Here is a 27,310-nt window from a genome sequence, read left to right as displayed (position 1 = left end):
CCAGTTGAAGTGCATCCAAGTGTTTGTTTGTTTTTTTTTCCTTCTAGTTGTTACAGCTCCATGGTAATAGCAGTGGTTCATTTTGTTTTTTCCGTCACATCTTCCCCACATACCCCCCCCCGAACATGTTTGAATAAAAGCATTTTTTAAAAATTTGTTTGCAATGGTTCAAGAAAGAAAACAAAATGCTCTACAAAAATAAATGGCTTGAACAAGGCGAACAGAGTTGCATCATTCCCTTTGAGAGCGTTTGAGTGTGGGGGGGGGGGCTCTGCACTGTTTGTAGACGGGAGCTGTGGTTGCTTCCGTTAGGCCGCAGCAGCATGTACTCTCCGCTCGACTTCCACTGGCTCAGAGATAAGGGGGTGTGCAAGGGTCCGTATGCTTCTTCACCGAGTTACGGAGTGAGTGAGGGAAGAAGGGTGGGAACGAGGTTAAGGCCAAGATTAGTGCTAAGAGTCCAGAACAGCCGAAGAGTACAACCAGTGCTCTGATTGACTTTTTTTTTTTTTTAAACTTTGGGAATGATGCCTTCTCGCGAGTCTCTGAGGTGCAGTATGATTGCCTCGGAAAGGCAGAGAGGGATTAAGCAGAGTTAAAGATGGCAGCTCGTCACTGCGACGGTACATGTACACGTTTCACTCGACGCGTTGACGCGTGTAAAAAGTTTTTTTTTTGTTTTTTTTTTTTTTTTTGAATATGAATAAAAGACATCTTCCTGTGTCTCCAAGTGTAAAAGCTCAACGCTGTGACTTTTCACTTCACAGAACTGCAACTTGAGCCCACACCGCCTCCCCCCAAAAAAGGGGGAGCACAGGAAGGCGATGAGGTGGAGTAGCGAGGATATGGACACGTCACACCTTCTCCCTCACCTTCATTGGTTACTCCCATGCTGATTATCTCCATCTTGATTTTGCAAGGTTTCTGCTCCGTTGTCCTTATATGGACTCCCCGCTCAGCAGGTCTCCAGGCAGCAGCGTATTGATTGGGCTGGGACTTCCCATCACCCGACCCTCCTCTCCACTAGGGGGCCCCCACAGGCTGGAATACTGCTGCACGCCACCCCACAGCAGATCGCCGCCCGCCTTTGCGGCACCGGAGCCTCCGCTGCCGTTGTTGTTGTTGTTCCAGTGGGGGGTGTGGCCGATGGGGTGAGAGGCTCCCGACCCGGCCCCGCCCATCCTCGTCTGATTGGCGCCCGGAGTGGCCTGCCAGCTGGTTGTCCCGCCGAGCGACTGGCCCTGTGCAAAGAAGCGATTGACTTCCTCTTCTCCGGCAAACTCGGCGAGAATGGTGGTGTTCCCAAGCACGCACCTGGACACAGACACAAAGAGCCCCGCGAATGAGAACACTCCCATCTCCTGAGGACCGATCGCCTCGGAGCTGGGGGGGAAAAAAAGACATACATGTGCAGGGACTTCTGAGCCTTGGCAGCTTCGTCCTTGGAGCTGTAGCACACTACAGCGTTGCCCTGTGTCAGGTTGAGGTGGAATGTGATGAGCGGGCCGTGCTGCATGCACAGTGTACGCAGAGTTGAACCGTCAATCTGCCGCAGAGAGGGTGAGGTCAACAGTGCAACCTAACCGCAAGCGTGCGTCGAGTGCTCGCAGGCTCAGGGGGGATGCGGGAGTTTTCTTACCTGTGGAGTAAGGTTTCTCAGAACCAACCAGCTGCTGGTCCTGGGAGAGCTGTCTGTACTCCACGTGGTGCCTGCTGCAGAAGGAGAGCGGATGGTGTGTTATTGAACTGAAAGGGCCAACGCTACGGGAGTGTGCTTCCTCGACTAAAATGTGGCTTGTGGGTAAAATTCAAAAGAGATTGATTTCGGAAAATGCACTGGAAGTGTGTTGATAGCAGAGCAAAAAAAAAAAACATACACAACGTGAAGCAAAACTTAGCTCAGCTACTATATGGCAGGGCTTTGGCGGCATCTTGTGACATGTTGGGGTATTACAATTTTATTATTATTATTATTTTTTTTTAATTCTCGAGAGTCAGTATCTCAATAGTGATTGTGGATGCGAGTCTATAAAGGACCAGAAGGCGAGGAGAGGAATCTTGTGTCCAATTCTCAGTTTATGGTTGTTGGGAATCTTAAAATTTAAATAAAAAAATCACTGAAATTACAATTCATTCCAATTAAATCTTATGTATTTTAATTTAATTTTTTTTTTGTATATGTTAACCGTAAGGTGCGACATACCCGTGGTGTAAGAGCTGCTCCAGCCTTGGGACAGACCCAGAGAGTTGCCCCCCCACGTTGAGGACGGCTTGGTGTTTGTGAGGCCGGGCGGCGGGCGGGAGGGGGCTGCAGAGCTGCTCCGGGGTCCCTGTGGAACCTTCCACATGTCATGGGAAAGAGAGGCCTGACTGTGGGAGATGGGACCTGGGGACCAAGTGGATTTCATCTCTGACAGTTTACCTGGATAGACATACAAAAAAAAAATGTTTGTACGACAGAACCAAATGAATAAAGTGAAGGAAAAGCTCATCAGAATCACAAACATCACAATCAGAGTTCAAAATATCGACTTCCAACCCGTTCTGAGCTCCCTGATATAGTTACAGCACACGTGTTTCTATGTGGTCGTCATGTAACAACTCTGCCTTGGTAAGAGACCTGCTTACTCATCTTTCATGCAAATTAAAACGCTTTTACGGTGCCTTAATCAGTCAAACAGACCAGTAGGTTAAATGTCAAGTCACACTGTAGTGTTTTCCCCATGCAGAAGTAGGAGGGAGGGTCACCAACACCACAGGGAGGGGAGTGGGGGGGGGGGGGGTTGTGCACTGCAGGGAGAGGCAAGCTGGCAAAATGGAAGCTCTAATGAGTCCTATTTAATCAGGTGAGATGACTTGACAGGCAGGCTGGGGGTGCTCTCCAGTGAACGGTGGGACTCATGGTGTTGTAATACAGGGAGGGAATGGATAGTTTTGATTTGCAGTCGTTTATCCGCTGCAATATGGGGGAGACGGGGGTGGAGGGGGGTGTTATCGGTGAGCCATGTACCTGTTTCGTCTGTCTCCGGGGACGACAGACTGAATGAGCTAGTGTAGGCACTGACTGACCAATCAGAGGAGGGAGGCAGAGCCTCGTTCTGAGATGAAGTGGGGGAAGAGCCTGAGCCGATGGCAGCGCACAAACAAGGACACAAAAAAACAAAACAAAGAAGGGAAGCGGCAGAGAGAAAATGGCATAAAAGAAAAAGGCATAAGAAATGACGAGATTAAGAACAGAACAGAATTAAAGAGTACAAACAATGATTGGAGAAGCAGTTTTAAACGGAAGAATGGACAACAAAAGAGTAAAGAAGCAGACTCTGGTGGCGGCGCTTTGCCATAGTTGAATCAAGATGGAAGATTGAAAAAAATATTTAGACACAATCTTAACTATAGCACAGCGTTTCGCTCAACTCCCTCACCTGCACTTCTGTCTCGCAGCAGGTAGCGGTTGACATCTTGGATATTAGTGTTGATAGTGGGACCACTTGGGACACTACCAGGCGTCATGTTGGGGTCCGTCTCCGGGTCGATATTCTGGAGACCCTTCCATGGAACGCCTGGGCAGAACTCTGCAAAATGTCGAGTCAAAGTTTGCAAACGAGCTTCCATTTCACAAGCGTGAAATATTTCGTGGATATTGAAGAAGCGACAACAGCAGCACAGGAAGAACGCTTGTCGCACCTGGCGGCCAGTTGATGTTCGTCCCGTTGGCCATCTTGTCACTACTGCCCTTCCCTTGACCCCAACTGTCTGGGGGCACAAGAGGACTGGTGGGAGACTCCGAGCTGGACATCAGGTTATAGGGGCTGTATGAGTCATCCAGCTGGGGAGGCTTGCCAGGAGGGCCCAGGGTGGTACCTGGAATGTGGAAACATGGCAACTCGACTCAAACGCGGAGCATTGTCAAGTAGCAGCCAGTTTTACAATTACTGCCCAACAAGTCTAGCGAAGATAAATGTTTCTCATTCCTCACCATGTTTGCTCAGGTTGGGCTCCAAGGGAGAGGAGCCTCCAGAGAGGCTTTCCATGGAGTTGGGGTGCGTCCACTGTGACAGGCGCGACTGAGGCTGGGGTGAATCCTTCATCGACATGCCCACCTCCATGCAGTTTACATTCATGTTTGGATTCAGTCCAGCTGGGGGAGAAAGACAGACACGATTGCTTTCGATCAATTTCAGGGGTTAGTGCACCCCTCGTGCGATTCACGCGGCGAGTCAAAAATCACTCACAGAGCGAATACGGGCTGTAGGTGTTTTGAGAAGACTGCGGCTCTTTGGTCTGCAGGTCAGGGAGGCCCGGAGCCTGGGGGTGGCCTGGAAATAAATCAAGGGTGGATTTGGTCCCGCCGTGATGTAGGCCCGTGTGGGAGTGGGGAGGCTGCTGCTGTTGCTGCTTCATTAGCAGAGCCTGGGCCAGCTGACGCTGGTGCTGTTGGATCTGCTGCTGCATGTTATTGATTGTACGTGCAACCTGGAACGATCACCGAAGAATATTTTTTTTATACATTTTGTTTTCTTCCCTTGCTTCTCACAACTCAACCGTCTAAAATGTTCACATGGTAAGTATGAAAATATTTCACAATATTTACAGAGAAAAGTGAGAGTCAAGTTCAAACTAACTTGCTGCTCTTGTTGTCGAATGGGTCCGGAAACGTTGCGCTGTGCCTGTAACATCTGCTGCTGAATTTGTAAACGCTGGTAAGCCTGTGAAGTCAACCATATGCCCCAGTTTTATTCTCACGGGTAAAGATGGAGAAAATGCCACTCGGTGACACTTTTAATAGGAAAGAAATACAACCTGGGACGAGTCAAAAATGACACTCACCAGTTGCAGCTGGTAGAGTTGATTCAGAAGGGTCATATGTTGAGGGTTTATTGGCGAGGTTAAAAGTGCAGGATTCAGACCAATGTTTTTTGCTGCAAACTGTAAGAGCTGTGCTTGAACCTGTGGATCGATACCATCATCACGTTGACAACGCGAAATAAACGCACGGCGCTAATGTGTCAGTGGCGTTTGTGATCCTCTTGGGTTTACGCGAGGTCCACTGCACCCCGATCAGCGTCGTGACTGGGAGCTTGTTTTCGAGTGTTTACGTGCATCTACCTGAGGGGAGAGAAACTGAGGCACTTGAGCGCGTAGACTAGGCTGAGAGGAGCCGAGAGGCGGCACTGGCGGCTGAGGAGGCGGCTGGGGCATGGCCCGGGCTTGTGCTGCTCCACCACCAAACATTCCACTCTGCATTTGCTGGACAAACAGCACACAATGCCTTACAAATGTGAAGAAAATCTGCTTCACTTCCACCGCCATGAGGTTCGAAAATGGGTGGGGGACGACATATATCATTGCAAAATACTGAATATTTCACTCACTTTATCCATGAAGGATGAGCGGGGATCCGAGGAGGGTTCTTTGGAGAGAAGTGCAGGTCGAGGGCAGCTCAAGGGTTTATTGATAAGCCCGTTGTTGTAGTCGTGTCCGGCCATCCCCATCCCCCGCTTGTCCAGTTCGGTCTTCTTCTCCAGCAGGGCACTCATGGCCTGGTCCAGGTTCATGTTGTTGCTCTTTAAAGCCTCCTCTGCCGGATCCCGCTGGGGAACACGTCACAATGACGCGTGAATTTCCTCATGCATTCATGGTCGAGTGGGTGAAAGCATAACGGCTCTCAAAAATGTGAATGTTTAATGTAATAAAAGATATCAACTCACCGGGAAGCCCATGTCTGTGAGTTGTTTGATAAGACGATTCATAATCCAGGTATCTTCTGGCTTCCCCGGAACTTTGACCTGGAATGTCAGAACATTACAGTCAATGTTAACAAGTACACACTTTAGGTTGAATTGTTTCTGAACAGGCCCTCGTGCCTTTTGTGGGATCTTTTTGGGTGCGTTTCCCCAAGAGTTAGCGGAGGAGTTGCTCTCCTGGGAAGCGGTGCTGTTCCACATGTCCCCGTCCTCTGCATCCCACTGACCTCCGGAGAGGATCAACTCCTCACCTCCGCCTCCCCATCCATCTTGCATAGGTTTGGGGGCTGGGGAAACAGGCTAGCGTTAAAAAGGGGCAGCCCTCCGTCCTTGCCACAGTTGGCTCATTAAATACATCTGTCGGCCACTAGGGGTCAGGACAGGTTTGTGGAAAAACAACGTCCTGCTTTGCAAGTAACAAGCCGATGACCTTGACTCATCTCGAGAGTACTCTCGAGCAAGAACAAGAAGAACATGCAGTACAGTAATTTTTCATTTTATGGAAAAAAAAAATTAAAATGCACCTGGTTTGCAAGTTGGACCTGTCATGGCTGGGTTGCCCCTACTGTAGTTGTCTGGGGTGCCATCGCCCCAGCCCGTAGAGCCCCCACTTGGTTTTCCCCAAGCAGATGTACCGTTGTCCACGTTGACTGAATGTGTAGTTTCCCCCCAAGAACTTTCGGGTTTCGTGTGGGAGCTGGGGAGTTCTCCCCAGCCTGATGGACACAGAAATATAATCGTAAACAAATCTTCTGTCGGGGCCAAAGTGGTTTTATTGATTGCTTTTTTTTTTTTTTTGCATTCTGAGACAAGTCACTTAATGCCTAGTTGACAACATCAACCAATTTATGTTTTATCAATTCATCCAGGCGGGAAGCAATGAACCGGTGTTTAGCTGAACAGGATGGTTGACAGGAGGGAAAAATGGCCATTTAAGAATTGGCACAGCCTGGTCAGTCTTGGCATGACCGATGCAGTATCGCCAGTGTGCCTGTAGCAGTGCCAGGCAGAGTTTAGTGCATGAAGAGAGCGTGACCTGAAGACTGCTTGATTTCCAGTTTGACAGAACCAAAGACAACGATAAGCATTTATACATTGCCGGACGTTTTGCACAGAGCTGGCTCACCTACTCTCATAAAGTGGTTTTCCATTGACTGTAGCCATGCAAAGAGCATGCAGAATCAAGTGCAAAACAGCAGGGGGGCATCTGTTCCAACAGGGTTGATCTCAGGACTTTCTCCCTGACCGCTGACAGATGGCAGGCGCATATAATCGCTCACTTCCGATAGAGCTCAAAACGTTTGTGGTGATTTTCATTTTTCACAGGGCGCTTTGTAAACACCATTCCTGTACTTCCTTTGGCCACCCCGCGGTTAGCGAGGCAAACATGCCAGACGGACATGCCTAATATTGTGTAATGTGAGGAGCCTCGCCGAGAGATTGGACTGCAGCGCTTATCTCATTTGGATAGCTAATTAGATGTAAATCCAAAAAGGGCGGCAAGGTCAAGATATTACCTTTAAGTCCATCACCAGCTTGGAGCTTAACAGTGCACTGCCCTGACTAACTGACCAGCTTTTGTGGTTGACATCTACTTTAAATGGTCAATCAATAGAGCAATCTGGGAGAAAAAGCATAATCAATGAAACTATGGCCACAAACAATGTTTTTGCTTCAAATCAGTAATAGAGTTTTTCTGAAGTTTTGGAGCCCCACATTTGGTTGGGAAAAGAGAATGGGAGTTATTTGGAGACATTTCCCCTGTCTATATAGTGCAAAATAAAATAGGACATCATCTTACCTTGAGCAATCATGGGGCCCCTGTTGTGAGATGACCCCGACTGGTGCTGCAAAACAGGATCCATGGGCCCACTGGTGGGTCCTGGGTTTTGTGAACTTTGGGCATGATTCTGTAAAGGTGCAGGTGGTCCTTGATAAGCGTGATTGTGAGAATGGGGATGACTGCTGTTGGGGCCAATGGGGTTATTGCCCCCAGTAGTAGCTTTAGCTTGAGACATTCCTGGATTGTTTCTGTCCCACAGGTTGACGGATTTGTTATAGGTACCAGGATCACCCCAGGCGGAGGTGCCATCATCTATCTCCATCTTGCGGCGGATTGAGGGCGGTGACGGCTCTTCCCAACCTGTAGGTTCAGCGGAGGATTCCTGCTTACTGCCGGTCCAGCCCTGCTTCACAGAGCCTGAGCCACTCCAAGAGCTGATCCCCCCTCCAATACCACCACTGGGTCCATCCTGAGATTTGCCCGACCAGCCCTGGGAAGGGCCACTGGGACGCGAACTAACAGGGTCTCCCCAGCCCGCTTTGCCTCCAGTGCCTGACATCCCTTGCCCCGATGAAGGCAATCCCCAGCCTCGAGGAGTTTCCTTCCAGCCTCCCGTTTCTCCCTCCCAGGCAGAGGTGGGTGGATTCTTTTTTCTCTCTTCGGGGTCTACCCAGTCATTTGCAGAGTTGCTCAGTCCACTATTGCCCCAGCTGTGGGATGCTTTGGGTTGCTCTCCCCAATTCTGGGTCGTTGGCTTGCCATGAGAGCCCTCCCAACCTGTTGATCTCTCTTCACCCCAGGACTGACCACTATTCTTAGGGATAGTGGAGGAGGGAACTCCTTTTGGTAGATTTCCCCAGCCACCTGGACCACTTGGGGGCTTCATGGTGTTGGGTTGATCTCCCCAGCCAGAGCTGGACTGGTTGCTAGCAGCTATATTTCCTCCCCAACCTGAAGCTCCCTGAGAAGCAGGCACCTCATTTTTGCTCCCAGTGTCAGTTCTTTGTGGGGGACCCATGTTAGAATTGGAAGGCCCCTGGGCATCAGGACCGGTTTGAGAGTCCCAGGATTCAGTGGCACTGTCATTCTTGGTTTTAGTATTCTCCATGTCCCACGATGTGTGCTGGCGAACGGGGGTCTGTCCCCATCCAGTATTACATAACACCCGAGGGTCAAGATCCTGGGCAGGCAACAGAGGAGCAGGGGTATCTCTGGATGAATGGAGTTTGGACCTGGGATGTCCTTCCATGCTGTCACTGCTTCCCTCACTGGCAGCAGTCGTACTCACAGCTCTGTTCCAAGAACTAGTCGGTGGGTCCTGGGGAGGAGAGCTGGGGCCATCCCAGCCTCCTTGGGTATCTTCAGTTTGCTTCTTGCCCCAGTCTCCACTGGATTGTTCACCCCAGCCTCCAGGATTTCCTGATCCGCTTCCGCCCTGGCCCCAGCCAGAGTCCCAGCCAGACAACTCTTTCGATGACGGTGTCTTTGACTCGCCATCAATTCCCCATACAGAAGAATTATCTTCTCCGTTAACCTGCTTGGCCGCTGATGACTGTTGACCCATTGCACCCAGGCCAACGGATGCATTGCCCCAACTTGGCAAGTGGTGAGTGGGACTCGGTTGTTCCTGCTTATTAATGTGATTTGGTCCATCAGTTTTAAGGTTCTGAGGTTCTGAACTGAAAGACACATTCGTGGATGGCGAAGGTTGCAACTCTGATGCATCAGAGGTCATTATGCTCCCCCAGGCACTGCCAATACCCGAGGAGTTACTGTTAGTGTTGGCTGCAGTATAGGTGCTGGTCTGCGATGATGGGGGGCCAGTAGGATTACAGAAGTTTGGTGTAGTTTGAGGGGGTGAAATGATGTTGGCTCCCCCTGAGCTGCCTGCCCCTGCTGCACCCACATCATGGCCTAACACGGGCCATGCGGATGGATTAGCATTAGGGTTCAAGTTCAAGTTACAGTTGGAGGATGACGAAGAGCCCCAACCCCTGCTGCTCCCCCCTCCCGCTGGACTGTCATTTTTCCCTTCACTACCCACTGAGGACTGAGATGGTCCAGACCCAGAGCCCCAGCGATTGGCTGCAACCTGGCTTGAGTGCATGTTGGTTCCAGTATGATTGGCAGGGCTGAGTCCAGTGCTGGCCTTACTGCTTAGGTGGTTGACAGGGAAGTGGCCTGTCTGGCTATTGGCCCCTGTGGCCATACTCGTACAACACCAACCACTATTATTACTAGTACTACTACTACTACTACCGTTACTACTGGTACTACAAGTGCTACTGCTGCTGGTCGAGTGACCAGGGTCAGACTCCAAACAGCATCTTCCTTGAGGGGCCTTATTCTGGCTAAGAGTAATAGAAGGCCAAGCCTCTGTGTCCTTCTGGTCAATGATCAGTTGTTCACTGCAACTTGAGATAGTGGAAGTTGCAGGATTTGTGGCACTCCTGTCACCTGGCAGGTGTCCCCAAAGGGGATTATCATACTGGGTTCCCTGGCTGCTCTGTGGGGGCAGTTCTGCATCGGAAGAAATAAACAGAAGGAAAAAAAAATGCGTATGAGATAGGTGGCTGAGGAAGCTGCTTCAAGTTAGGTACACATCCCGCCCACGTAGGACCTGAAATACCATGGCGACGTAACGAGTCCACTTCTATTCTCAATCACAAGCTCTACAACTGAAAAACACGGAAATCCTTCAACAGAATCACTGACGGTTAAACACACATTCCCTGTTGCTCGCGCCAAACAGCTTTCACATTTCAAAACAATTATTGAAGTGTGTCAATGTAAATATTGAATATGCATGCTTAGCCAATCACATCAAAATCATCCGACTCATTGGCTGGTTTTCTTTTTTTTTTTTTTTAAATTCCAGCGGCAATCATCTTTCATGATAGATATATGAACGTAGCAAATCAATTACAATTAAGTTGTGGAGACTCACACCTCAGCCTCAACTCAGACAACAGTGTCTGAAGGTATTTTTCATTTGACACCGTAAGTGCAGATGCATAGACGCTGGTAATTGGTTTCCGAACTGTCACAGAAATGATCAGTGGCACTAGCTAGAAAGCTGGGACGTCCTTAACCTCTTTTCATCAGTAAGGCAGTCAGAGTCGTAATTACCTCAGATTGGCATGATGCATGACTTGTCTCTATGCTCGCACGCACACAAGAGCCTCCATCTGCATGTAAGACTGCTCCGACAACTCAAAATAATATTCTGTCATATTTTCTCTTGCAGCACTTCCAATACATGCTGATACAAAAAAAAAAAAAAGGGGTCTGTGCATTGATCACCGTGACGCCACATCATCACTCCTTTCTACTCTGGCTGTTGCGACTGTTTACATGCGAGTTAAGCTCGCATGCAAAGACGAGCTTTCATGGCAATACGTAGGCGGCAATCACATTGCACTCAGCATTCGCCTTTAATTCCAGCATACTTTTTAAACGCCCGCAAACTGAAGTAGGGAGAGAGAGAAAGCGGCATTCGAGTGAAAAGAGGGCACTGTGTTTCTGAAACACAGCGCACAGTCTTTCTGTAGCGTCACTCCAGTGAGAGGGAGCAGGACCGCCATTTTCTCAGTCCTGAATTTGAGCCAAAAAGGCTCTGAGCTACCGTCTCTGCCTGTATCGTGTAAAAGCATGCATGCCTCACTCTCGATGTCATATGCAAAGCGCAACGCGTGCCCGCGACGCACTGCCGCTGCAGGCTTAAAGTCCCCGTACGCCAGCCGCAAAAAGAACTGCACAGAAGAAGCGTCGAGGACGGAAAAGGAAGAGCGAGCGAGCCGCCACGCCGCGACGAAATACCTGTGGAGAGGTGCCTCCCGACCATCGTGCAAGGAACTAGGTTTTGTGCGACACGGGGACCATCCTTGTCTCAATATGTCTGCTTGCCTCACCAAGCCTCTGTGGCTCCTCTCTGAAACGCTGCCAAGAAGTTGCACAGCTCTTGCACGGCATGAGACTAACCCCCCCTCCCCCCTCCCCCCCCCACGTTCCCTCCCCTACCTACTGCTGCTGCTTCTCTCCCTTCCTTCCTCGCCCCACATGCTCTGTCCCTCCCACCAATATTGCTTTGACTGGGTCTCGCCGCCTCTATTGCCCCCCCCGGCTTTATTTATATCATGCTCTATTCCTATCCCGACGACGGATACGCTCCCTCGCTGGAAATGTAAGCCCTTAGAGAAGGCAGGCTAGTGGGGGGAAGGGGAGGGGACGGCACAGCTGAAGTAATGTGGAGCAGTATTGTTGGTAGGTGGCGGATGGACCGCTAAGAGCGAGGCAGTTATACACTCAAATGGGATGAGGTAAAACAAAACAAACGGGGGGCTCCTCGAAATGCAGCCTCGGATCTTTTCACCTTTCACTAAATGGCGTCAACTATTTTGCCAGGACTACTCCATGTGCAATTAGCACCGCCGCGCACAATTGAAAAACCTCTTGAATAGCACAGGGAGTCAAGAGCAAGGAAGGTAGAATCAAGCAAAAATCACGCTGCACCCCAGGCAGGGCATTACGTCATGATGGCAAATGTCGGCTGCGTGAAGCGACTCGTGCAATCTTTGAATTAAAAGACATGAAATAAGCACGTTCAAATGGATCTGGACTCAAATATGGACATGGAAAAGTGTCAAGGGGTCAGAGCAGCGCAACACAACAGAGGATCACGTGCTTGGCAATTAATAGAAGGCATGGAGGAAAGAGGAGAAGCAGGGGCGAAGAGCTTGGCAACAGGAAAAAAAATAAATAAAAAATGGCAGCGGCTCCCTCGGATCAAGGCTGGCATTGTGCACTAGTGATACCAGTGCCTACGCACCACAACACAATACATCAATGTTTGGTGGAAAACAGTGGCCGCTATGCTCGCTGGAGGTTCTGCCCACTGAACCTCATGATTGTGAGGATGTGACACACGGGAGAGAGTCCGTACTGCAAGGAAACATACGGCGAGTGTTGCGAATCTCCTGTTTGCCGTGTATACAAACAGGCTAGCTCAAATCAGCAGGGACGATCGTTTACCTTTAAATGTGTAATCTTGTGTTTTTGTGTAATAAAAGTTAGTCCTTGGCGAGTATAAAACCATTGGGAACACGTGACATTTTTCTCATCCGTGGCATCGAGTGAAGTCAGATCAATAGCAAAGGCGGAGATGGTAGAAAAAAAAAAAATCAAGCGTGGGAGATGCAAGTTGAGTGATAGGAGGACGTCATGTAAGCAGGGATGCGAGGGGTCTCAGCTGGACCATCCCGGATTAATGAAGTCCCCCAGGGGGTACACAGTCGGGACGGTTTGGAGTTGACCATGCACACTGCCTAGCTTGTAGAACAAGCCCTCTGAACAAACACAAAACGCAGCGCTGCGAGAAAGCAGTTTCACCCCAACGATAGGCTACGACAACCTGTGTAAAGGAAATCCCCAAGAATCCAAGAGTCTGCTTGCTTAATTCTGCTCGGATTATTCATGATGATGAATATGGCGGAACCGCCAAAGTAGAACTCACAAAAAAATTCAACAAAACAAAAAGTCTAAACCATCACCATGTGTCCAAATGATAAGTAAACGCGACACTAATTCCGGCAAAACCTTGCACGTCTGTGCGATTATGTGTTTGCCAAGTTGTCGACGGACGACGAGTCATTTTATAGGATTCTCGTTTTATCAGAGCGCTTAACTTCTCTTAATACTTGTACGACACTTAATAGGATGGCGACCGTTTGACCGTGGAGTGAATCGATTCACTTGATTTTTTTATTTACATATGATTTTTTTTTTAATGACGATCGTTTGAAGATTTCTCAGTCAGCTAGCGTTTGGGTAGAATTGCATTCTGTCTTTGTGACGTTTAATCCCAAAAGCGACGCGACTGCAAAGGAGTCATGACGGACCCCGATGGTGTGCTTATTTCCGTCACTGCGAGAATTTTTTAACTTGTAAACTGTTACAGTGCCCGGTGATGCATTCACTGTGAATTGCAGATCGCACTACTGTGAGGTGACACATCTCGCTTTTGTAAAATAAAAATAACCGGGCAGTGATTCAGACCTTGGCTAAACAATACGATGCACTCGGCAGGAACACGTGCGCTAGAATTCTACCCGATATTTTACGGTGTTTGATGCCAAGGTGCATTGCATGAACTTTTTTTTTGTACTTTTTATATTTCATAATGAAACCCATGATAAGAGAAATGAGATAGCTGTGACACGTCGGTGTATGTATTCTTCACGTTATTACTAGAGCTGTCAGTTTAGCGCGTTATTATTGGCTTCCGTATTTAAAAAGAGCATTAAAACGGGAAAAAAATAGGACAAAAAAAATATAAAAGGAAATTCAGAAACGATAAAAATGTTTGAGTAATCACGATTAATTATGAGTTAATTTGAGTTAATCACGACAGACGCATTTTTAATCACGATTAAATATTTTAATCGTTTGACAGCACTAGTTATTACCATTTATGCATGCATACAGAGTAGAAAAAAAAACTTGAATTGGATTATGAAGTAACATTTTATAGAAGGTGACTAATCCAAATGAGAAGCAAAACGTCAATCACCAATGAAATCTGAATCGATCCACGTGATGACCGCACAACACACCACGGGGCGTTTCATTTTCTGAAATGCATCTTCTGCAAAAACGAATAGCTCAATGACAAATTGAGCGAGGGGACGCAGGGGGCTGGGGGGAGACATGCATTTTCGAGAGCCCACATACATGTTGTCATGTTTTCCCCCCCCCCCCCCCCTCTCTCCCCGTGAAAGGATAAACCAGGTCAAGGGCTTTCTCCAACATGCCGGTCTTAAAATAGCTCGCTCTCACACGCCTTCTCTTCACGAAAGAGCCTTGGGAAACGTAGTGCGAGCCAAGCGAACGGCAACACAGCGATACCGTCAGAATAATGGGAAAGCTGACAGACATACATGTTAGCGTGGACTAATCCCATCTGCCTCGGGCCAGCGACGCGCTGTGATGTTTGGTTGTTTGTTAAGGCGGAGGTGCCTGAACACGCACGCCCGCTTCGTAACAAACTGTAGAAGAAGAAAACATCAAGAGCCGGAAGATTGATCCTTAACGGCGAGCCGATGTTTCATCACATCAGAAGACCTCGAACGGGGAATCCCCAATGTTGTGGCGTCATCAGAAGAGCACATCAACTCAATCCTGCGCGCGCGTGCTCTCCTCTACATGAGAGATGGCTATTTTTGTCGATGCCAATTCGACCGTGCACAGCAAAAGCCAAAGCCTCGGCTTTAGTTTGAACAAGAGTGGTCGGAAATACGCAGAAGTAGTCAAATATTGACTGGAGTCAAGACTGACACACCAGCCGAGATAATCAGCCTTAATTTTCCAAATAAGCCTGCATGTGACTTGGTCAAGTCAAAGGGGGTGAGGTGAGGTTGAATGAGGGGGAAGGGGAAAAAAAAAAAAAAAAAAAGAGGCCAAACGAGAGCAAATGAGCCTTGGGTGTATAATATGAAGAACCAAGGCAGGGACAATGGTGCTGCTCGGTTAGGCCAGGTTGCAAGAATAGAGGAAGCAAAAGGATATTAGCGGTGACATGCATGGGCGGAATAATCTTTCATTCGATCGTTCTCCACAAGACAGAAGCCAAACTGCAATTTTACATCGACATGAGATAGTCGATATCCCAAAATGAAATATTGCTTGAAAAAGAAAAAGGAAAAAAAAATATATTTTTTTCAAGCTGGAAGACTTGGAAATATCCAGTCCTTAGAACGGACATTGATTTTCTAAATTTACAGCTAATTTTCTGAGACGTGCTCCTGAGCCTGGGACGTTCTTGCACTTTTCGTTTCAATTAAAAAACCCAAAAGAATGATCTGATGAGCACAATGGGAAGTGCATTCTGGGTCGCATTAGAGAGGGCAAATAGAACAATGTGAATGAAAGAGAAGTAGGAATGCTCCAAGCGAAAACAGAGGACCAGATTGAGTGTTGACATTTTTTCCTTTCACGCAACCGTCATCTGACCAGTTAGCAGAATAAAAACTCTCAGATGGTTTGCAGCGACACATTGTGCTTTATTTGAACCCCCCCCTGCCCCCACGCCCCGACTCCCTCCCATCTTGTTGAAACAGGACATCGGAACGCGCTCAGCTTTTTATAATCATTCCAGTGAATGCTGCAGCAAAACAATGGGGCGCTCCGAGTTTACCATCTAATCAACTCATGATGGAGCAGCAACAGGAAGGAACGCGAACGTGAATGCTACGATACGGCATACACGCAAATGACCGACTGGCTCCATCTTCGGCGATGAGGAACCGCTCCTCTGTCTGCACGTCCTCATGTAGTCAACCACTCCACTGACACGTACAGAATGAAAGGAGAACCGGGGAGGCCTGTCGAAGAGGGGAGGAGTGGAAGCGCTAGCTTTTTACCGTAAGCCATGACTCACTCCAGCCCACAGCATTGGACCTCTGCCACGTTCGCTCGCTCCACCAATCTTTCTCTTCCTTCGGCTTTCGAGTGATGCCAAGCCAGGCCCACTGAGGTGTCCAGCCAACTAGCTGGCTCTGTACAGCTTCTCTCTCTCCCCCCCTCGCTCCCCAAAACAGGAAATAGTCAGCAAAGCTCAGCAAAGAGTAGGAGGAGGAGTACGACGAGGAAAAGGAGGAGGGAATCGAAAGAAGTGGGATAACCGTCTCATCGCCATGGAGATGGAGCTGCATTCCCATCACGCTCTCGAAAGCGTCGACAGAAAATGCCCGAGAATCTGCTTCAGCGGGATATGCAGACGCTCCGGAAGGAAAACATACAAACGCATACTGTTGTGCCAGCTGTGTTTACTCGGCTTTGTCTTCCTCCGGATTCCTTGATTCCCATTTCTAATTCCCAGCCAGACAAGAGGGAAAATAAACAGCGGTCCGACACACGGGTTACTTCACGTGGTTCTACAGCTACACTCATCGCTCATAATAGGGCCAACTCATGCGTTGGACGTCAATACAGTGGAAGTCTCAAAGCCCCCAAAGTAGTCAAACTTGCAATTCAACCACTTTTTTTTATGTATTCCTGATTAAAAAAATAAAAATCTCTCTCTATATAGCTAGCTAGCTACCTAGCTCGCTATCTAGTGAGCTACCTAGCTAGCTTGCTAGATAGATAGCTATCTAGCTAGATAGCTAGCTACCTAGCTAGCTAGATAGCTAGCTAGATACATAGATGAAATCAGAACAAACGAGCTGCGCTCCTGACCTGAGGGCAGGTTTGTTGAGGGGGAATCGGGGTGGCTGGCTACTGCTGCCGCTGCGGGCCCAGAGGTGGCGGGACGTCCTGTGGCGGTGAGCGTCAGGGTCCCGGGGGGGAGTGGCTGGCCCCTCTTCAGCAGCTGCTTTTGCTCCTGCAGGCGGAAGCGCGGTGGCACCTCTCTGGCCGGGTGGCGCTGCTGGAGCGGAGTCTGCGAGGTGGCGAGAGGCTGGCCTCCGCCGAGGGCGCGCTTGCCATCGCCACTGCTTGGGGGTACAGGCGGGGTGACGCTGGGGTAGGCGGGGGGCAGAGGAGGGATGGGGTTGAGCTTGGCAGAGTCTGGCACTTCAAGCAGGAGAGAAAAAGCAGAAATTCAGGAGTCAAGGTGAGTACGAATATGTCGGCAACCCCTCATAATGGTCGTGGGTGAACTGGAACCTATCCCAAATCATTTTGGGTGCCGGTCGTAATCAAGCACGGGACCCAACAATGTACTCACTCACATTCACAAATTTAGAGTCTTCATTTAACCAATCACGCATGTTTTTGGAAATGTGGGAACAAACCTCAATAAGCGGAGAGAAGAAACTAACACCACAAACGAGCACCTGAGGGGGGTTTCAAACCCAGAGCCTCTTGATTGTGAGGCAGACGTGGTAACCACCACCAGCACTCCAGACAAATTCTATTACACCTGTCTAAATCTTTCATTGTCCTTGTAGACGTAATCCAAAAAATGCTGCCACCAACCCCCAAACACACAACACCACCAGCATCGCTCTCGATCTTCGAGGAGCTATTTATTCTCCACTGATAAGACATTGAACAGAATATAAAAGTGACTTCCGTGGTCCACAAACTAACTCTTTGCAAAGCTTCGGTACCACCCTCCTCCTCCCCTCGTGATTGTTCCTACTATATTATTTAGTGTTTAACTGCTGACAAATGGGTCATTGAAACAAAAAAAAAAGCTACTTTCGCACAGCACTGGATCCAGAGCTTAATACTTTGTCTACAAAAGTACAACGTGTGTGTGTGTGTGTGTGTGTGTGTGTGTGTGTGTGTGTGATTCGAATGGACTGTCCACCATGTCGGATTCCTATCTTATCAGTGTAACAATTAAACAGTTAAGTGTAACGTCCTTTTGAGTAGCAGTGCAAGGTCAGGAGGTCGCACACAAGGTCAAACAGGATTATCTTCTCGTGGGTCGCAGAGTGACTGCCGGGTCGGATGCATTATGGCCGGCGAGCACAGTGGATAATCGCCCCCCCCCCCCTGCCCCTGAGCATGTATCTTTACATAATCTGGACGCTGGTAAACAAGAATGTAAACAGGAAGTAAAACAAGCTTGTAGCGTCCACATACTGCCCGAGGAGATTATTGGATGTAAACTGAGAGTCAACGAGATGCCCCCACCCCACCTCCCCTACCTCACTTTCTTCGTAGTGAGAAACAACAGGAGTAAAATAAGCACTTTGAAATGAGCGAGGAAGAATGACTCTCTTCCATTGGCTCAGTTTCCTCGTGTGTGCATTGAAGCAATGAATAAATCGCGCGCACACACGCGCCCGCGCGTGCACGAGGCCAGCCCCAACACACACAAAAACAAAGAGTTATGCAACACTGAGGCCCACGCTGAGGGGAGGACAGGATGCAGTCGTGGAGCCTACAGCCAGCCGCTTGTTCATAGAGTCGGACGCGTTTGCTCACATGTGGCATCGGGGGGGCTCGCGTTTTGTTTGGCGCATGCGCGTTTCTGTTGCGTCTCCCATTCAGTGGCGAGACGCTCTCGTCACTGTTTTTGTAGCCGTACGGAAGGCGAGACAGGCTGATGACTTTAGAGAGGCGCTTCCACGTAAAAGCTCGGTTTAATAACAGTTATGGAGGCAATTTTTTAACACCGTCGGGACTCGGGTGCGTGACGTCGAGTCTTCTGGAGGCTTTGGGGGAAGGGGGAAAGTGGGGCCAGCTGCTCTCTCAGCCAATCAGAGAGGGGAGATAAAAACGAGTGAGCGCCAAAGGGCGGGAGGGAGCGAGAAAGAGAGAGCGGATCCACAGGAACGGAGGGAACGAGGTACAGCAAGCAATGAAAAGAATGGTGTGTGTTCAAGACTCCGCCCCCCCTTTTGCGAGCTGCAGTCTGACTGCCGGAAACCAGCTTAGGTTGAAAATCCGCTTACAATTAGAACACGACTTGCCTACAGAACGCCACGTTGCTCTCGAGTCTTGTTTCAAAAGAAGCGAGGGACGGTGTCAAAGTTATGTCAATACAGGTGCGATTGCAGTATAAAATAAGTACATGCAGAATTTCGGGCCCCGAAGCATAGCCGTCTGCTTTGTAGAGAGAGAGAAAGAGTCAAAAGAGATCAGTCACCTTCTCCGACAGCCTATTTGCAAAACAACGTCCGCAGCTGTGCGGGCGCGCAGGAGAATTCCCGCTTCATCAAAAATGCACATCAAACCGCGGCCTGCAGGCTATGTGTGTGCCTCACACGGAGGAGTCTACCTCATTTCCAGCTTTAAAAAAGGGGATCTGAATATTTCTGATAGGAAAGATGATAGCAGGCTTGGCAGGGGTGTTTATTTGGGAGATATCACAGCAACCGAGGTGAGCGGAGGAACGGGAGAGGGTTGCTAGTGTTGAAGTGATCTCCTGGGTGGAAGCACGAAAACACGACCTTGAACTTAACGGAGGTGCAAAAAAAACAAACAAAAAAAAAAAAACAAACAACAGCATGTTGTCATCACTCGCAGGAGAAGCAAAGTGACAAAAATTCCGTCTTGGTCACACGCAGGTCACTTGGTTGCGATGATAAGTTGACTTCTTGTACGACGATTGTCAATGCTGTTGTTTGATCAGCAGCTGGAGCATGATTTCGCGGCTTATATCGAATTCTGTCATGACGGTCGACAAGTAATTTGCCGAGTCAGCATTGATCCAGGCTCAGCTTGAAACGAAGAGTACTTAAGCGCATGGATGGCCGACATGCCCGACCGCATGCGCTACTTCCGCCTGAAGCTTTAAGCAACGTCCGCGCTTCCGTTCGCCAACGCGCGGAGCCTCGCTCACACGTTTTGAATGATCACACCTGCAGGAGGGACCCCTGCAACCAGAAACGGGAAAATACCTATTTATGCCAGGGAAACGTGCACTGGAAGCGAATCAAAATCCAACGCGACGATTGGCGCGGTGAGACGAGCGACATGTCTTTTGGGGGCGGAGCGTCGCTTTGCGCCCGTGGGGCTTCCAAACGAGAGCGCCGTGTCACACAAGAGAGGACGATTAAAATGCTTAATTAGAAACGAATGAATGTGACACTGTATTTAAGAGTGAAGGCCCCGCCTCCGAGCAAGACATTTCGCACAGACGAAAAAAAAAAAAAAAAAAAAAGCCATTTCGAAGAAGGTGCGATCTGATGGCACATTGTGCAAACAAAGGCCAAGTAGTCATCAAATAGCATCGACACCAATGACTGGAACATCGTTAAATCTGAAGTCTTATCAGCTTTTCATTACAAATGACATCCAGACATACCACCTTAATAATTAAAAAAAAAAAACAACCACAAAAGCAAAGAGAATATAGATTAAATCCGCGACAACAGTCATTTAAAACGCCTCCTTAAAAGATGACGCGATATGTTCGAGAGGTGGCGAAGATGACAGCCGGCAAGCCCTCTCTGTTCGCACGGCAATTTATGACTCGCCAAACACACAAAAGGCACCGGGTGTAATTAAGCCATTGTGCGACGGAAAAATTAATTTGTCGCGCATATTACCGCCGCGGCGCAACTTTGTCATCACGTTATCGTTTATGGCGCTGTAAATGCAACGCCGTGTTACGTAGACGCGCTTCGCACGGCACCTCGGATGAAAATGCGCAGCGGGCGCAGGAGACACAATGACTCATTAACTCGCGGGGGGGGATTGGTGGCAGACGGCCTCGGCTATCACGGGGGCATAAACGTTTGATGACGTTTCGTCTCTCCGGCACTCCTTGCCCATCGAGGCGGAGCCACCGGCCTTTTAACCTCTTGAGGCTGAGGGGTGGTCAGTAGAATGCGCTACGGGAACATGGCGGGTGAAACTAACCCCGTCCTCTTCACACTTCATCAAGGGATACTTTTGACCTGCGCGGCAAATTGAAAAAAAAAAAAAAAACGGGGGGGGGGGGAGGGGTGGCAGCACACGCGCACACATTGGGAGAAGCAAGGAACACTGCCGGTACAGAGGCAGAAAATACTGGATGTAGGATACTCACAAAAGGTGAAAATTGATCTAATACGACTGTTGCTAACTCGCTGCTGATTGCAGATCTCGCCAATACGTCACTCGCTTCTCAGCGAGACTTCTCCAAACAAGGCAGACGAATTCCAGACAAAGCAACCCCGACAAAGTATTTCCAAGTGGGGTAAAAAAAGTGCAAGAATAGGCACTCACATTTACATCGCAGCTCATTCCCACGTGACATCGAGACGCCGTTTGCGTCGGCGAAGCAGTCCGAAGATGTTTGTGAAACCCATTTTAACGTTTGTAACCATTCCACGTTGTTGATCCCGTCACGTGGAGGAGACAAGAAGAGCCCCTTCCACTCTACTCTGCAATGGTTTAACCGCAACAATTCATTCCATCTTGCTCCTTTCCCCTCAGCTCCTTCCTGCTTGGTCCCAGGTTGGACCTCCTGAGCTGGTGTTCCGTTACTATGGCGCTCGGGGGGTATTCCTGCAGGTCTCCCGCATACGAAGGGCTGTTTATCCAGAAGCCACAACATCCCTCGTCTCCTAATTAGCTCCCTGTATGCTGCGCACCGACATCACAGCCACGCGGGCTCGCTCATTAGGTCACAGATGGACTTTTAAAAAAAATTTTTGAGGGTCTTTTATTTGGTCTCCTTACATTATGATGTCCCGTTGCTAAGAAATAGAACCACATCACATTAGTAAATGGATACGAGCTCCAGATATTGATCTGAGCACTTCTTCTCAAAGTTAATTGATGTAGAGCAAAAAAGCCGCAAACGGCTTTTCGATCACATCCACTCCCCGCTCAGCTGCATGCTCCACTCAGAATAGAACTACGCCAGTTTGATAAACCAGTAGGACCACAACATAAGGAAGACTTATTTTTTTGCGTTCTCTGGAAACTCCCGACAGGCACATCCTTTACCTTAGCATCATCGGGTTTTGTTTTAGTGAGATTTGATTTCATTTGCATTCCTTTGGTTCTCATCACCACCCTCCTTTGGAGCATCTCGGGATTCCACCAGGGGCAGAGAAGCAAAAAAATAATAATAATAATTTTAAAAAAGCGCAACTCACCTTTGGTTTTCTGTTCGGTGTCCTGAAAAACAGAAAAAACAAGATTAAAAAGGCGCAGGAGAGCTTTCGGTAAGAACAGAATGTGCTCATGTAATAAAACTGAAGGGCTGGTATCGTAATGCTAATGGCATAATTGCCTCGGTCATTTCTGAGTGTTCTCAGAAAACAAGAGAAAAAAAAATAATAATAATCCGACAAACAAGAGTCCAGTTGCCTCGATTCAATCTTTGCGGGTTACAAAACGAAATCATGAATCTACACAAAGGGAAAAAACAATGGGGAGGCAAGCAAATTGGTATTGATATTACTGAAAGTTAAAAAAAAAAAATGTTATCGCTATTGAGTTCACAATTTACTCTGACGGGATGAAAAGAGTAAATGGCTGTCGCTAGAGCGAATGCAGAGAGTCAGAAAGGACAAGCGATGTAAAATGGACTTTTTATCCATCATCCATTTGAAAAAATAATAATAAAAAAATAAATTTTTAACCTTCTTCGGAGCGGCTTCTTTCTTTTTCTTCTCGTCTTGATTTTTCTTTTTCTTATCTTCCATCAAACGATTCTCGCCTTGTATGGGTCGCTTCTTCTCCCTGTTGGAAAATCGGAAGATGCTGGAATCATTTCTACGCCATCACACCTTTGCCGGCATTTGATAACTTGACCGATGATGGGGTATTTCCAATCAGTCTGTTGACACTGTCGTGGCATTTGCGTGTGTCCGATGGCAGATTTGTATCAACAATTTGAAACAGGCTTGATGACGAATCGGATTCCAGACATTTTTTTTTTTTTACCTTTCCTTCTCCGTGATTCTTATCGGAATTGTGTCACAAATCAATCCGGCATTGATGATCGGCGCGAAAAAGAAGGAAAGAATCTGCGCCGCCAAGTGCGTCACATTTACAAGTAAGACCGTTTTACATTTGGATCACCTTCAAGAGGTTACTTATCGTTTAAGATTTTACAATGGCAACATTATGACCCAGAATTTTTTTTTTTTTAATGGGCTAAATATGAACAATTGACCTCACAAGTTCCACTGTATATTGTGGTTATAATGTGTCCTTTTTATGAAGGCAATACATGGGTGATACAACACAGGATATTCTAATTTTTAAAAAAATGCACTTCCACATCCTTTTGGATTGATCATGTGCCATCTTAAAAAAAAATAATAATTAAAAAAAATAAATACTTTTCACTGAATCCATCATAAGATCATCATCAACATATTCAGTTTGAATATCGAAATATTAAATGTTGTCCGTATCACTCATTCGCACTCTCAGTAAAGGACCCGATAATCGAGTTAGGCATTTGCTCTATCCGCGTGCGTGCGCGCCCATTAGCAAGGAGGACGCACGGTTACAAAGGACGCTGGCCAATAAGAACAGCATTGTAGCGGAATTACCCCCCTCCCATCAGAACAACGGGATTACAGCCGGGCGTCCCTCTTAAAACCAGACACTCGCTGTGACGCCAAAGGCAGGCCAAATGAAAACAGAAAGATGCGGCGGCGGCGGCGTTTTTTTTAGAGAGGGAGGGTCGACGCGCACAAGGCGAAAATGTGCGTCTGTTGACATGTTTGATTCCTGCGAAGATGGGAAGGATTCTGTCTTTTCGGCGTTTGATAGGGTTGCTTCCGTTACACGTGTGGGAGGGGGGGGGGGGGGGGGGGGGGGGGGGGGTGAGACGTCAGCAGGCACTGGGCACAGCGCCAGGAATGCCAACGCTGCAGACCAAACAAGAGCGCAGCGAATCTTTGGGAGAACGTTTACCAGCGACCGCATGCAAGCAGCTGCAAAAGCGACAGCGCAATTTTGTTCAAACAAAGAAATACGGGTTGTTCTCAGAAACGGAGGTCTCCGCAAGGGTGACATGTGAGCCCTCACTGTCCCCCCCCCCCCCCGAGAGGAACAATGCAAACCCCCAAGCAAGCAAAACCGGTATTAACTATTTGCTTAAAGTTGAAAGTGGCTTACGGTCACCTTGTTTAAACCGAACAGATGCGACATCCCGAAGGCACCGTGACATGGAAGAAGGAAACCGCGGCGGCCCCTAAAACCAAACCGCCAGGCAAGCAGGCCATGCGTTCTCCTGCAAAGAGGATTTGGGCTAAAGTACTTGAAGCTATTCTCAGGGCCGACCACGTTAATGCTTTCTGACAACGAGAAAAGGGAGAAAGCGATGGCGCACTCTGAACCGAAGCCTCAACGTGGACAGACCGTTGCATGAGCGCCGCAAACAGTCAGCGATGTAGTCATGTCACAAGACTTTCATAAGTTATCACCTCGGGGTGATTACCTGACCGAAGTGAAGTGTGCCTCTGTGAAACAAGTCTTATTTAGCTACGTGGGTAGCAGACTTGCTCATCCTCGTGTTGTGAGTTACAGTAGCTAGCAAGTGGTCAAGTGGTTCAGACTGTGGCTTTGGTTACTACAAAACAGAAAACAAACTGGCGAATTTGGTCTAAAAATAATACAACCAAAAGGGAAATAGCTCTGTTTTCGAGACAGCAAAAGTCTGCCTTTGACAGCACACAGGGTCATCCTGACCCCTGAGGACTCCAAAAAAAAACACTCTGACTGCTCACACCAAAACCAAGCGCGACTGGCAGCGTGCCCCTCGGCCTTGCGCTCTAGGCCTGACCTAAGCGCTCGAGTAATCAGAGTATTTAGAGGTCTGTTTGTGTTCTAGAGCTCCCCTCGGGGCCTCTCTGTGAATACACACTACTTCTATCGGGGGCTCGGGGGGCTGACCGAGGGCCCACGACCTGGCCTCCCCACAACCGACCCGCTCAGAATTCTCCCTTTTCCCTTTTGCTGCCACTTCATCCTGGGCCGAATGGGGAACTGCAGCACATTAGCAAGGCAGCCGGGTCGGCGGCTTACGTCAGTCTGGCTTCTGCAAGCATCCGAGTGCTGATGGAGAAGCTGTTTTGTTGCTGACTGGGAATGCCGTGAGGAGTGTGAGGATGCTGAATAGCCACAGTGACGGTAATGTCTGTCGCAGTAAAATCTACGTTTCTGTCCATCTAAGGGGGCGGCCATTTTGCCACTTGCTGTCGACTGAAAAAGACATCAGAGATGCCCAGGACGGAGGTAATGTCCAATCATGGCTCAGGTAACAGCCAATCATGGCCCAGCTGTGATTGGTCGTGACCTGAGTCCTAATCAAGTGTGATGTCATATTCAGTCGACAGCAAGTGGCAAAATACCACAAGATGGTTGAAAAAAAAGGTGGATTTTGCTGCTTAGCTCATATTACACAAATGCAATAAGAGTTAAATTGCAGTGTTTCGACTAAGCAAGGCGCATGGAACATATCAGTAAAAAGAGAAAATGGTTGGATTTACTTTCCCTTTAAAAACAACAAAATATCGAATAGAAATGATGTGCTCGTAAAAAGGTGAAGATATTTTTTTAAATCAGCCTCAAAAATTCATTTCTGGACACATACAGCCATCTCTGATTAAAATGTAATGCTGGCCAGTGTTATCTGTAATATATAACAGCATAACTGGGCTATTAAAAAAAAAAGATAAGGAAAATTACAAGTATGTGGCAGTGTGGTTAAATGCATCACTAGTAACCAGGAGAACCATGCAGTGTCTTTTCCAAAGTTCAGTCAAAAAGCACTGTTTATCTGTCATGGTCATTGCGTTTTTTGGAAATGTATCCGGGGTACATGGAGAACATGCAAACCTCCACACAGAAGGGCCTAAGATTTTAATCCGGAGTCTTTTGACTGTGAGGCCAACCACGAGTACAACCGTTGGTGCCAGTTATCCAAATATTACAATTTATGGAGCGTGAAACTGGAGCCAACCACGGGGGAGAACATTGAAACTTGAGTCGCCAGAGACGGAACTCGAACCAAGAACCCTAAGCTGTAAGGCAGAAGTGTTAACTACTCGTTGTGCGTGTCTTTTCTCTACAGTTTATTGCAAAAAAAAAAAAAAAAACACGGTGTTTTGGAATCATATGAAGTGTGCAACTTAGTCCAAGTTCGCCAGCCGCAAAAAAAAAAAAAAAAAAAACAAGAACAAGATTGCCCGTCCGAGGAGCAAAAAGAGCGAGGAGCATTTTAAAAATATATATTGCTTCAAATTTTTACAAAGGCGCTCATTAGGACTTGGTGTCAAAAGTAGGCTGCTTTGCAAACATTCTTCCATGATTCGCGGGCTAGCTGACGTATTCGCCCTCGGAACTCCGCATTTTGGACGAGCGAAAAGCTTCGTGTGAGAAGAGAAGCTCGAGCCGAAAAGGGAGGGAAAAAGTCCTACCGTCGAAGCTCTCAGTCGTCCTTTCTCGTTCTTTTCGTCGTCTGCGGCAGCGGCGGCGGCGTCGGAGCCTGTGCAGCCATTTTGTAGTAAGTGATCGACTAATGCAGCTCCACGGTTGAAGCTGTTTGGGGACGGAGGAGGGGGGAGGGAACGAGAAGGCGGAGCTTGGCCTCGCACGTGACCTTCAATAACAAAACAAACTCGCTGGTCCTACTTGCTATAGCTCCACCCCCACCACCCAGGCGTTGCTATGACAACTGCAGCCCCCTTCATCACTCTCTTCTCCGGGGGGATGCGCTTGTAGCCGGCGTGTACTTGTCGACCCCCCCAACTTTTTTTTTTTTTTAACCACAACTGGGAGAGGGAGTGAGCATGCGCAAGAGACGTGCGGAAGCAACTTTAGCTGAGATAAACACTGGCGCGTGTCAGCTGCGCGACATCAGTCATACAGTTGGAGTTTTTACCAACAGAGGTCGCTATTCCTATGGAGGTTTTTATTATTTTTAAATTTCAGAGAAGGTCAGTAAAAATAAACAACGGAGATAATTTGGTTGCACAAGTGTGAGCACCCTCTTATAACTGGAGACGATGCTCTGCTGGAAATTAACCAACCAAGCACATTCATGTTAAAGTGGAGTCTGGACAAGAAGAAGAAAACTTTATTACTCCCGCAGCAGGGAAATACATATTTTTGTGGTTAATTTCGTTTCAAGGGCTTCAAAAAAGAAAAGTATCAGATAGTAATTCAGCGATTCATTTTTTAAATATTTACACAAAAAATAGAGAGCGAGGAAAAAAAAAGGGATTTTTGTGGATTGAGGCCTCCTGTTATTTCTCTTAGATACATTTTTTAACTGTACTTTAGGACATGCAATGATTTCACCAGAAAACTTCACGGGGGACATTTCTCACAGATGAATGCAAATGTATGCAGTAACTTTTCCCCTTTCTCCATG

General features: G+C 48.0%; 1 protein-coding gene across 2 annotated transcripts; it reads right to left on the bottom strand.

Annotated features, from left to right (window-relative positions):
• Window positions 1–26: 26 nt before the first annotated feature.
• Window positions 27–26,483, bottom strand: tnrc6c1 (trinucleotide repeat containing adaptor 6C1). 2 transcript variants are annotated; one of them, XM_019897033.1, is made up of 20 exons: window positions 26,355–26,483; window positions 22,560–22,659; window positions 22,071–22,092; window positions 16,762–17,097; window positions 7,546–10,047; window positions 6,269–6,460; window positions 5,865–6,031; window positions 5,709–5,786; window positions 5,373–5,591; window positions 5,107–5,247; window positions 4,828–4,947; window positions 4,623–4,706; window positions 4,233–4,473; window positions 3,977–4,138; window positions 3,685–3,861; window positions 3,423–3,572; window positions 2,204–2,422; window positions 1,640–1,713; window positions 1,407–1,546; window positions 27–1,314 (listed from the first exon to the last, which is right to left on the bottom strand). In XM_019897033.1, exons 2-20 carry the CDS (start codon window positions 22,620–22,622, stop codon window positions 939–941), a joined length of 5,463 nt encoding a protein of 1,820 aa, XP_019752592.1. In that variant the 5' UTR covers window positions 22,623–22,659; window positions 26,355–26,483; the 3' UTR covers window positions 27–938. The 2 variants fall into 2 exon arrangements, with proteins under 2 accessions (XP_019752592.1, XP_019752601.1); XM_019897042.1 differs by lacking the exons at window positions 27–1,314; window positions 1,407–1,546; window positions 1,640–1,713; window positions 2,204–2,422 and adding an exon at window positions 2,458–3,121.
• Window positions 26,484–27,310: the final 827 nt, after the last annotated feature.

The sequence above is a fragment of the Hippocampus comes genome, unplaced genomic scaffold (genome assembly GCF_001891065.2).
Source record: "Hippocampus comes isolate QL1 unplaced genomic scaffold, H_comes_QL1_v1.1 scaffold10, whole genome shotgun sequence".
NCBI lineage: Eukaryota > Metazoa > Chordata > Actinopteri > Syngnathiformes > Syngnathidae > Hippocampus > Hippocampus comes.
The sequence above is the reverse complement of the archived record's forward strand: the minus strand, read 5'-3'. Positions and strand labels throughout refer to the sequence as shown.